The sequence below is a fragment of the Nanorana parkeri genome, unplaced genomic scaffold (genome assembly GCF_000935625.1).
Source record: "Nanorana parkeri isolate BGI_ZX_2015 unplaced genomic scaffold, ASM93562v1 scaffold162, whole genome shotgun sequence".
NCBI classification, from domain to species: domain Eukaryota; kingdom Metazoa; phylum Chordata; class Amphibia; order Anura; family Dicroglossidae; genus Nanorana; species Nanorana parkeri.
The window spans coordinates 1,035,332-1,048,411 of record NW_017306430.1 but is presented as its reverse complement, the minus strand read 5'-3'; the positions used below and the strand labels follow the sequence as shown (position 1 = coordinate 1,048,411).

General features: G+C 38.6%; 1 protein-coding gene across 1 annotated transcript in view; it reads left to right on the top strand.

Moving 5' to 3' along the window:
- The window catches only part of UNC5C (unc-5 netrin receptor C), a 353,904-nt gene that overhangs the window by 310,329 nt on the left and 30,495 nt on the right, over window positions 1-13,080 (top strand). The window contains exons 9-10 of the mRNA XM_018554497.1: window positions 4,905-4,970; window positions 10,919-11,110. Of these exons, the coding sequence (XP_018409999.1) occupies window positions 4,905-4,970; window positions 10,919-11,110 (258 nt within the window). The remainder of the gene's footprint in view (window positions 1-4,904; window positions 4,971-10,918; window positions 11,111-13,080) is intronic.

The following is a 13,080-nucleotide window of genomic DNA, read 5'->3' as shown; positions in this document are numbered from 1 at the left end:
TCCCCCGCCCCCTGCCCCCCCCTTTCCTGCCCTGCCAGGCCTGTGCTTGGTTTAAGGGTCTGGTTAGGAATTTTAGGGGGGACCTCATGTTTTTTCCCCATTTGTGGGGGTGGGGTTCCCCCTTAAAATTCCTACCAGACCTAAAGAGCCTGGTATGCATTTGGGGGGGAGCCCTACTCAATTTTTTAATTTTGGGAACCCCCAAAATGTTTTGTTAATTGGGGTCCCTCCTAACATCCCTACCAGACCTAAAGGGTCCCCATGCTGATTTTTTTTCTTTCTTTCTTTTACATTTTTTTACAATAATTTTTTATATATTTTTTTCTTCTTTTGTTTATACTTTATTTATTCTGCTTGCTACCTCTGAGTAAAGTATATAAGAATAGGGGCGACCAGCAGGGAACTCCCAGAGGTCTGGCTCAGCCAATCCAGATGTTGGATCAGCTGAGTCGAACAGCTTCTTCAATTCGGCTCAACCTAACATGCAGAACATGTTCAGGTGACCGAATGGAGCTGAAGCCAGCTGCTGTACGGCTGAAATCAGCCATACAGGACCGAAGTGAATAGCCGAACAGCGTTTAGCTCACTTCGGCTCGTTATTGACTCATTCAGCACGGTTTAGTAATACAGTAATGTACAATGTTAAAATTTCTGCACTTTGCCTATCAAATTACATAAGTCTGTTTTTTTTATACACTGTGATATTCTGATGAGTATAGCGCACAAAGTAAATCCCTATTACCTGCTGCTGGAATGCGGTGTGGCAACATTATCCCTAACTTCGTTTTCACAGGAAGGCCAGCTGCTACTTTTTTATATAATTAGCATGAATTAATTCGCTGTTAGTTTGTCATATTTCTGCTAGTCTCAAGACTGACAACCTTGTCCATGCTAGTTCATGAATTTGATAAAAAGAACACAAAGGAATTGTCATGAATCTCAATACTCTCCTGGTTAGATGATTGTGATCCTTTTTGTTACTGTGTGTGATTAAGGCACTTGCCTGTCTTAATTATCATGTAATTATTATGCGGGGATTAATTATGGATGTGCACACCACATGCGCTGCTTTGATGATTAAACATATATTTTTACAACGGCAGTAAAGACTCCGGCACCTTTAATAACGGTATAATCACGGTTAGCCCTAAGCTGAGATGAACGGATATATCTGTTACGATTATCTAGTAATGAGCTCTACTTCTGTTCATGAAACATCATCTTAATATTTTAAAATGATTTTCAGGTGGACCTTGGGATCAAACTGAAAACTAGATAGGACTTTTTTTTTTGCACTTGTGTCACTGAGCACTGATAGATACAGATATTTTGTATGTTTAAGTGTATCTTTGGATAAATATAGAATTGAGAGCAAGGTACTTAAAATTCAGGATTTTAGCTGTCATCTTTCTAAATCAGGATACAAAGTGAAAGAAAACACTTACTGTGTGCTAATTGTAAATGCTTAAAAAAAACACTTTTGAAGATGTGTTTTACAAATGTGCTTTGCAATCCCCTTGCTTTTGGATTCCAAAACCAGCAGAATGCTATAAAACTGAATTAGAAAACAAAAAAAAACAAAAATGGGAGGAGAAACTGGTCACATGACTTGCCAGCGTTATGTGAACAATCTCTCCTCCAATTATGGAGTTCTCTCTACTGCATTTACTCCTTGACTTGAAGTAGTATTAAACTTTCAACGTTTCAATAATTACTCCAGATCAAACAATTATATATTGCCCAAAAAAGTATTTCTTTAAATGTTTGTCCAAACACTTACAGTCATCATGTTTCCAAACAGCTGGCTCCAACTCTCTCAGTTCCACTTCCCTGAACTTCCTGTCCAGTACAAGATCACAAGGGACAGAGCAGTCTTCAGCAGTGGTCACTCTACCAGCTTGGAGAAGGGAGGAGTGCCGAGCAGAGGAATGGCTTGCTGTTGTGTATCTGTTTGTTTGTGGAGACACACACAACTTACCAGCATACACAATGGTGGCTCCATAGGACCCTGCAAGGGAAAGGAGCTGCATTTAAACAGGATATCAGGGCTAGTGCTCAGGAGACCAGCTGATTCTGCTGGAAACTAACATTTTTAAGCATCAAGGAGAAGCATCTATTGCAACTAATTTAATTAGTATTGTAAGTAGCTTTTGACAATAATATTACTTTAACCACTTGCTGCCGCAGCAATCTCTTACATTTGCACACACATGATATAATCTGAATTTTTGGCTAGAAAAAAGCTTCAGACCCCAAAACATTATATATGTTCTGAAAGCAGAGGCCCTGTAGAATAAAAAGATGCTAGTTGCAATTTTTTATGTTGCACGGTATTTGCGCAAATGTTTATCAAACAAGTATTTTAGGATAAAATACACTAAAATGAAATTTAGTGCACAGAAACAGAATAGAATACCCAATTGTTTGGTAAAATATAAGAGACAGGGTCACATCAGGTAAATAGATACCAAACATGTCAAGCCTTAAAATTGTGTGCGTCCGTGAAACCGCAAAAAAACTACAATAACCAAATTTTCCCATAGGCGACGCTTTAAAAGCTTTTACCGCTCATCAGTTTATTGTTACCAGTGATTGATAGGCCAAGAATTATTGCTCTCACTCCAACGCTCGTGACGATATGTAACATGTGTGGTGCAGTTTTTGTTTTTGCACCTAGGCGCTTTCGACGCGTGTTTGCATTATATGTTTTTTTTTGCATTTTTCATTCATTTAGTATGTTACTTTAATTTTTACGTTTTTTTTACACTCAGCTTTATTGCTATTGCATAGGGGGATAACAAGCCCCCTATGTAATAGCAAATATAGTGCTTACAGGTCCTCTTTATGGAGGCATCAGGGGTCTTACAGACCCCTAATGTCACCTAGGGACCTCAAAGAAGCTGATGAAGCAGAGATCTGCTCCATCAGCTTATTCTTCTGGCTCTAGAAGCCAGAGAATGTGCCCAGTGACACTGGAAGTGATGTATTGCACATTAATTATTAATGTGCATTACATCACTTAATGCACATCACTTCTGGGTCCAGTGATCGGAGGAGAATTCCCGAATAGTGCTTGCAGCTGATTTGTTTTCCCACCAATTTCCCAACTTGCCCCATCAACAAATGTCAATCTAACCATTGACTTCTGTTGAGGAACTACCCATGAATCAAAATTTGATCCATGTGTACCCAGCTTTACCGCACGCTCCTCACAGTGTCCTGCCTCTGTAAATGGGTCACAAAATATAGGTCATGGTATGGACTAACTTAGAGGTTTATAGTGGAGAACAATATCTACTCTATTTTATATACGAGTCCCCAAGTGTGCTAAACAGTTTGTGATATTTTCTGTCTGTACACAATCTTTAACAATTTTTCCATCTGCCCACTTTTTTATTGACTGCCACTATTTGCATACATGAAGTGCCCAAATTTCAGATGACTACCACAATGGTCAAAGAGATGACTGCCACAGTGATTGCTAATGCCAAATGTACTATATCTTACGGCTTGGGTGTTAAAGCTTTGCCCAATTTGCCACTTTAATTTGAGGTAAAAGTTTTGGCCCAGAAAGCAACTCACAGCTCAATATCTAGCCCAGAAAAATATGTTATCCAAAATAGCTGGTGCATCTGAAAGAGTGAATGAGTGAAGATTTCTTGACTATACATGTGCTAATATTTTACCTCCTTACATGCCAGGTGCCATAAGTAGCTTGTTTTTTTTGGCCAGAATATACTTGTGAGCCTTATATAGAGTGAAGACATATAGGCAATTAATGATGGTTGCATCACAAACAGGAAGTATCAAGAATCTGAAACAATAAAAATGACATACTTGTATTTAAATGTGAGATGGCCCATAAGATTTTTAGATATCCTACACCTGTGCCATCATATTGTAAATTACTTCAGGGAAAGCTCAATTCTCCTAAAAAGAGCAACAGAATTGTGCTTTTATTTGGTAGTTAATGTTTTGCTTTGCTTCTAAATTACTCGAGTCAACATGACTTTTGTCAAGGTGCCCACATAGACAATCCATATGAGACCACTCAGATTGCAGAGGCCTTTCCAAACCACACGCTGATATTTCTAACAACTTGAGGCAGATCAAAGTACAGTAATACCTCAGTTTACGAGTAACTTGGTTTGCGAGTGTTCCGCAAGACGAGCTTACAAGCATGCTTCCGGAACGAATTATGCTCTTAAACCAAGGTATCACTGTACTGAAAAGACATATCCATTCTACTTTGACATATTACTTGAAACCTGCACAGATGACTCTGCTTAGTGTGCTTTATTTTTATTATAACTGAATGCATCATAGCTGGTATACCAGCATCATAAGGATTATCATGTTTTCATATGGGTGACTGTGCTCACAAAATTCCCAATAGATTAACTACAGCAAGAGCCAATAAACAAAGCCTTAGGACACTTTCTCAAATGGTATTCAACCAAAACTCTATCTACATTTATTTATTACAGGTATACATAGCGCAGCTGAACACATTTTTTTACCACTCAGGCATGTGGCATGCATAAACAAGAGATTTTTTTTTTCTATAATCAAATGACCTTTGATGCCCTGAATAAAATAAATCCATTAATGCCTATGTTCCACAGAAGAAAGTATTTAAACTTTCCACAGTGAGTGGGTTTGGAAAAAAGAGCTTTTCACTTAATTCTGCTTGCTTAATAACTGTAGAGAAACAGCCGCTACCAGTGTGGAATTAAGCTTGCAAAATGTCTGTACGTGCAAACTCTTATCCCTGCTTCCTTTAAATTATATATTTATTCCCGTGATTATTTTTATTATTTTACATTTGTTCATTTCATTTATTTGATTTTGTGTTTCCTTCTTTCTTTTTCTTTTTTTTTTCTTCCGTTTGTTTTCGTTTTAAGGCCCAATTTACCCTCTTTCACCCAGAACTCATGAGCAGAAAACAGAGAAAGAAATTGGAAATCCTTGTAAGTTGTTATTTTTTAATTTTGGTTTTATGTTCTTGAAATAAGTTTTATTTCTCTGTTGGTGTTCTCTGCCTAACTAAAGTTCAGTTATACTGTGTGTCTTCACCTAGTAAAATACTCTTATATTATGCTGAAAAACAACAGAACTGCTCTCTAATACATTGTTTTTAGTATTTGCTTTTAAAGCCCAATTGGAGTCTCACAACTTTTCCTTTTCTTTTTACTGCCTTTTTCTAGTGTGTTATGATTTTTTAACCAATGTTTGTTTGGAAATGCCTTAAATACCTTTTTTGTAGGGTATTCCCTATATTTTTGCCCTACCTTCTGGTGTCCCTGCTGGCATAGCCAAACCCACATCACAAGCATCCTCACACAGACTTGTATAGTTGAAGATAATATCTAACTAGGTTTTTAAGATTTTTGAGTGCACTGGGAACACAGTGAAACTCATTTAGACACACTGCTCAATTGTTATAGCAGTGGTGGTGGGACTATAAAAAAGCTGTGATTGTGTTTTGTTAGTTTTCAATGCTATTTAATGTCTTACCCCCAAAAGTAAAATGGGTAAGCTTTTTGAAGGTCACGAGTCTTAAGGACATACTGTATGTATAAAGTATTAAATAGTTAGTTTGCTGATCATGTGTTGCTAGAACCAGGTCAGATAATTTATTAGAGCATTTACCACATGGTAATTTACCAGATCAAGTCAGTTTTGCTGTCAATTGCTAAACAGCAAAATTTCCATTATTAGGTAAGACATATAAGTTTTAGTGACATGGACCACATTTATATTATGGCAAGTTTTACGACTGCCAGCCTTTTTTCAGTGTTAATGTTTGCCATTAAAGTTTGCCATTAATATTACTGAATATTAGGTCCATTTACCATTGATCCCTTGAGAATTTACACTTGCTACCTGCTGAACACATTCATTACTCATTCAACACCCTGTAAATGGAATTTGTAGCTGAAACATTCTCATTTGCATTTACAAGCCTTTATCCTCTACCTCTGCTGCAAACTCCAATTGGTTGTAAACCAGCAATATGTGTTTTTCCATTCGTAAGTATCAGCAATACTCCTTTCTTTCACAATTTAGCTTCAGTACACTACTTTATCCAAAATGGCCATGGCTGACTGTGGATGTACTTCTACCTTTAGGGTATAAAAGTTTACATTCCGAATGGTAAATGCTACAGTGTCTATCCAGTTTTTAACAAGTGGACAACCAACTGTGAACACAGCATTCATATTTCAAAATCATACTGTGAAGTCTGCAAAAGTGATTGTGGGTGCCAACACTTCAACTGACCTGCATATAATGGCTCTTCCTGATTCAAATGTGTAATAGCTGTCCTTACCACTACAAGTGTTGAGAGAAAATAAAGAGAGAGTGAGAGAATGTCCAATATTAAGAAGACTTGTGTGGAGATGTAGCAAACCCCGCACAGTACTGTAGACAGTGGAAATACAATATAATGTATAGTATTAGGGATCTATTTTTAACCAATAGCTGCAGTTGTTATAAAGGACTATAAAGCTTTAAACTATAGAACTGCTCGCAGGTTTTTAACAGAATGATACTCAACCCCAACCTGCAAGACCACAGGGTATGTTCTCCACATAAAGTAGAATTTCTAAGCATTTCTGTAAACACAGAATATGTTAAGTACAGAAAGAAAACTCTAAAGCTTCAAGCTGTTTGTCTTAGCTTTCAACAAGTAAAAAAACGAACGGATCTGTATATAGTGCTATGAAACTGACTTTGAGATGTGAAGGGACATGTCTGTTAAGTGAAACAAGCATTCAAGTTTTTTTGTGTTATATTGTGAATTAGTTGCTGGCAAGGAAAAAATCCACAAAGGCACCAAAAAAAGTCCTGAACTATTGGTATATGTTTCTGCTTTCTGCCTCTGATCAGATCATTTTAATCTTGTAAGCTGTGCATAGGAAGGCCTTGTAGGCACAAAAACCCGAATATCAAGAAAACCTTCCTACACACACTAAAAAAGTCAGCACCTTAGCAAGAGGCCATGCATGTATGTAGGGTAAGATAAAAGGCAGTGAAAGTAATACAGCTTTCTGAACAGAGATGTTCTTCAATCAAAGTATATCACAGATTTAGTGATAACTGAAAAGTTATGCTGTTACTAAGGTTGGAGGTCCTCCATAACGATCTCTAGAAACTGACACAGTAATGTAAAGATATTTTACCATTACCAAATGTATCATATATAATGGAAGACTCAAACACCTGAGATTTTGTCCCTGTGTCAGATCGACCAGATTTTATCTAAGATGGAAACATAGATAAAAAGAAAGATGGTGAGTCTAGGCAAGGCAGAAGTGACTCATGCCCCAATTGTAGTGTGTGTAATATAATTAGGCAAATTGAGCAAGACTGTCTTTAGGGTCATTGCATACACTTATCATTCCACATTGACTGGTAAAGTTTTTCTAAGAACAAAAAAAAGGCATAAGGAATGATGCTACAGGTTTTAAGGGCAATTCTAGGCAACATGTGACATCAATAGGTGAGCTACAAATGTTGTCCAGCAAACCAACAAGTGTACTAAAATCAGAAAGTTTCTTCCTCACCTTAATCTGAGCTGTGAGGCTAGATTTCAGAACAAATCTCACAGAATCAATGGGAACGTACTTCCTGAAGTTAATTATTTGTAACTCTTTCTGCTTCCTGTATCACCAGTAACATTCAAACTTTCACACCTGGTTTGAATCTGATTGGTGGCAGGAAGAAATATTATAGTACTGAATTTTTACATTAGTTGTCTTTATAGGGGAGCCAGGAAGAAACTTGCAGAGGGTATGTTTGAGAATAGCTCCCCCGCATCACTAGCAGGTGTTCTCAGATCAACAGATTATCAAGAAAAGAGACTGAGGGGTTTGGCACATTATAACAATGTCCTGATGAAAAACAGATGTTCCAAGGAAATACGCTGTGCTCCCTTTATGCATCTCAAGGCTTTGTGTAGGGATAGATAGTTTAAATTCTAGCCTAACTTTGAGCCATGGATGGCACCACCTGGTTCAACAAACAGATTGAAAAAACAAAGAAGCAGGGTGGAAAACTGGTGGCTTAAGTGACTGTATCCATTCAGATGCAGGCACTTTCCAGGTATTCAGACAGCTGTGAGTCCTGGCTGTCTGAATGCGATAGTTGGGTAGGGGAGATTCCTCCATTCACACTGTTCAGCATGTATGGGGGATCCAGTGATTCTGATTCTAGAAATCTAGCCATGTATGGCTTGTTTTAGTTTTTAACATTGACTGACGTTTACCTGTTATCGACTGGTTTCAATGGAGAGCGTTTGTCACTGTGAGCAAGGGCCTCCACAAAACCCATTCAAAAGCACCATTTTTCTTTTGTCATTTCTTTTTTTCGTCTTTCAAATGCAAGCTATAATGTTGAGCGAGGTAAGAGCCCTCTCATAAAATTCTCCAAGGGATGACCATAAAATAGCCATAAATGCTATTGAAATGCCTTTCACTAAGCACTGGCCATCTACTCTTGTTCCCTATTGCACAATGCATTCATTAGTGCTACTTGTGTCATATGTTTTTATCCTCTTCAAAATTATTGCTCACATTTATGATTCTTTGAGCCATGCTTTGAGATAGATCGGGCAAAGTTATGCTGTATTCTTAGCAGAGTCCGATTTTTAAAACTGTTGATTTGTAAGATTCTGGGCATAGTTATGCCTGACTGTGTATGCTGATATCAAAATTATGGGGTCTATTCACAAAGCAACCGAAGGATCTAGTCGTAGCTTCGGCTAGCTTAGAACCGAAGGGCTGCTGTACGGACTATTCACTATAGCCCGTACAGCTCCCGAACTTGGCCGAGCGGCTCAGTCGAGCCGAAGGCATATGCCTCGGCTCGGCTTAGCCGCGCTGAAAGTTTTTTTTTTTCTATTCTGACACGGCTCCGAAAAGCAGTGTTTCTCTCCTTGGCGGCCGGGATCGGGAGACTCCCGGCGCGCCCAGGAGAGTTTTTTTTCTTCTTTTTTTCTGACGGCAGCAGAACCGCCGGCCAAAATAAAACAGTTGGGCAGAGCTAGCTGTCACTGCTAGCTCTGCCCAATCATTTTCTATTTATTTTTTTCTACTTTTTAAACTATTTTTTCTGTTCTGCTCGGTACCACAGAGGGACCTAGCAGAACAGCCGAGCCGAATGCCGGTCAGCGGCATGCGGCTATTCACTCACTGCTGTTCGGCATCTATAAGAATAGACCGAACAGCAGCGAGTAGCCTGCCCGAGGTTCGGCTTAGCCGATCCAGATGGTGGATCGGCTAAGTCAAACTCCTTCTGCACTTCGGGTCGGCCGAAGATGCTGATCATGTTCGGCCGACCCAAAGCCACCGGATGTACGGCTGATTTCAGCCGATATACGGCTGAAATCAGACGTACCAGCCTGAAGTGAATAGCCGAATAGCTTTCGGCTCACTTTGCTTTAGGTCGGTCATTCACTCGGCTGCCTACTGCAGCATAATGAATAGACCCCTATGTTTTTTTTTAAATTATAATTAAAATTATATCTGCAAATCAAATAACCTTTTTAATGAAACCAGGTTCAAAGAAAAAGTAGGTTGGTTGCCTATAGCAACCAAGTCTAATCTTTTATTATCAAATCTGTAGCAACTCGAAACAAGCTGTGCAAAGATCCCTTTGATCCTTGTTTCATAAATCTGCCTAAATACACACAAATTACACTTGTTGTGTAACTGAATATTGCTTTTTATGTGTGGATGAAGCTGCCATCATCTAGGTAGAGTTAAAAACAATTATGCATGTTTTTTTAACAGCAAAGCTGTTTAGATTTGTAGCTTAGATCTCTAAGATTGTGGTGCTAGAAGGCCTTGAATATGCAAATCAGCTTATCTCCAATGCAAGACATCTAGAAAAATATCTGCTTTCCTAATTGGGAGTCAGCCAGAGCCATGCTGTATTATATCCTATTCCACCATTGACAGTGACACCATATGGAAGAAGAGGAGAAATTACCACACAGCTCCAAAATTCTGTATACATTCTACTAATATTTAACTCTGTAAGGCTTCTGAAACCCCAAACGGACAAAATGCTAGCCACACATAGCTTTTAGTCATGTTCAACCAGCTTGGAATAGCAGCTAAAGAGATTGAAACAGCCAGCCCACCAACGTTATAAATAGAAATTGTTTGTAGTAGCTTGCATTGCTGTTTGTGTGAATGGAACCTGATTAAACATGGTTGACATTGCCTGAAAATTGTGTCTACCAAAGTGTTTTTTAATAGAGGTTTCAACATTTCTTATGACAAAAAAGCTAATTTTGGTGCCCACCATGGCCATTTTGTATCCAGGATCATAATAATTAATGTAGACAAATCCTAACAGATACCAGAGACTAAAGTATGGTTTATAACCAGTGGAGAATTGTTGCTATTATTAGTTATCTGTTTCACACACCATTTTTACTGTGATCACATCTTCAAGTGAATTATATCATCCTACATTTATTTCAGTTAGTATTATTGCATTATAGAAGTTCAGTTTAGGAAAATGTCAGAATTGATAAGGTAAGTATATGTGAAACTTTGTTAAAAATGAGGTTATCTTAGGCTTTTCGCTAGCATGGTGCCCTAAGTGACTCTTCCAAAATAAGTACATCAAACATGAGCTTCCATTATAATCTATTAATTATCTGTAAATTATATAAATATGTAATATTTATATAAATACTTAAGTGAGTGGAAAAAATGGAGCTATACTTTCAGTTTGGACAATACTACACTACTGTATATTTAATAGTAATGGTGTAATCTTTGAAATAAGCTAGCAATTAAATAGTATTGTGTTGTTTAGGTGAAAGTGTGGTTCTCACGTTTTATTGGAAAGTATAAATACTCTTCTTCCTGTAACTCGTAGACATTCTGCTATATCTTTTTAGCTGCTCCAAGCTCAGACAACGTAGCCCTGTATGTTGGAATTGTCATTGCTGTCATCGTGTGCCTGGCCATCTCAGTCATCATTGCTTTGTTCGTCTATCGGAAGAACCATCGCGGTTTTGAGTCTGACATCATTGACACATCTGCACTAAATGGCGGGTTCCAGGCTGTCAACATTAAAGCTGCAAGACAAGGTGAGCAGAACATTATAAATGAATGATGGACAATGGCAAGAATTAATGCCAGAATAGCTCTGTGAGTCATAACACTTCCAGCAGTATTGCTATTAAAGTAAACCTGTGGCTAAATCAAAATAAAAAAAGCTATCAACAGTAGCAGCAGGTATCTAATCATATAACCTGTGAACACATTGCTGTTGCTGCAGAAAGTCTCATCTCAGAGTTTGGAAGAGTCTCCTGACATTGACATACAAATAGCAACCTGTTCTCTGAAGGTTGGTATTTACATATGAATAGGCACAGCCCGCCCCCACTGACCATGCCTGGGCCTGCTGATTAGTAGTTCATGTATCATGTAGGTATTGTAGTGTGGGGTGGGGATTGGGGTTGGCTCGATCCCCAATCCAGGAAGTAAAAAACCTGCAGGATGCTCTGGCCAGCTCTGAGGTGACTAACAGCTTATCTACCTGCTGTGGTTACAGGTTTGCTTTAAAGAGTGAACTATTCTACACACCACCGTACACACATTTATTATTATTATTTATTTATTACAGGTATTTATACAGCACTGACAATTGTTGCACATTTACATTAGTCCCTACCCTCGAGGGGTTTATAAGCTAAGGTCCCTATCTCACATGCATACATAGAGGGCCAACTTAAGGTGGCAATACACTGTACAACCATCGCAAGACCTTAGTCTTGTGATGGTTGTAAAGTGATTAAAAAAACGTACGATCTGCCCATCTTGGACAGGCAGATCGTACTCTCGATCATCGCAAGCCCGCCCCCCTGAGGGGCGGGCTTCCAATGACCGCAATGCTGAATGGGCAGTGTGCGCGTGCGCACACCGGCCCGTTCGGCATTTGTCTCCCGAGCACCGTTCAAACCAGCCGAAAATCATACGATTTTCGGCTGGTTTTCTAGCGTGCTCCTTAGACAAAAGACGTGCGACCGTACAGTAGAAATAGTTGCACGTCTTCGTTCACACTGCTCGATTCTCGTACGATCGTGGGATTTCCCGCGATTCTTGTACGAGAATCGAGCAGTGTATGGGCACCTTTAGAGAGGAGCCAATTAGTTAATTAACCTACCAGTATGTCTTTGGAGTGTGGGAGTAAATTGCAGTACCTGGAGGAAACCCATGCAAGCACGGGGAGAATATGCAAACTCCTTGCAGATAGTGACCTGGCCGAGATTTAAACATTCTCTTATATTTAATTGCCACAAATATTTACTTTTTGGTTTTATTTTAATGTTATATGCAGCACTATGAGCAGGGAGAAGGAGGGGAGCTATCTGACTCATTCAGTTTTGTGTATATTTTGAATTGCAGACCAAATTACAACAATTTTTGAAAATTACCCAGGAATGGAAAATACTCAATATCTTCACTGCCCGACTGCAGATGAGAAATGCAAAATACCCATATGCAATACTATCTAAAAAAAAACATATATACCTATAAGAAGTGTATTCATCTTTTGGAATTCAAAAAATTATTACCCATTTCTATCTTTACTATCAGTGGTAGGTTAGTTCTGCAGCAGTTTGTGCAGTATTCTTGGATGTATGTGACTACACATAAAATTCCCTAGCAGCATCATATTAGTTGAATGATATACAGTGGCACCTCGGTTCATGAACGCTTCTGTTCATGAAAAATTCGGTTCGCGAACAGGAAGTTCGACAAAATTTTACTTCCGTTCGCTAAATCTGCATCGGGTGATGAACACAAATGCAGCCATCTTCCCTGCTCTGACATGTGGTCATGGGTTCCTCTAGTTGAGATCGCGGTCTGATCACAGTTTGATTCTGTAATTACAATTCTGCTATCCTGAGCACTGACTATGCTACACATGGAAAAGGGCCTATTTTTTGGTAGAGTTAACTTTTGTACAAATAAAATACATATAAGGAGTTGCTATCATATAGAATATGGGTAAATATACCACAAAATGGAATGCTGCTGTAATGACTAAAGT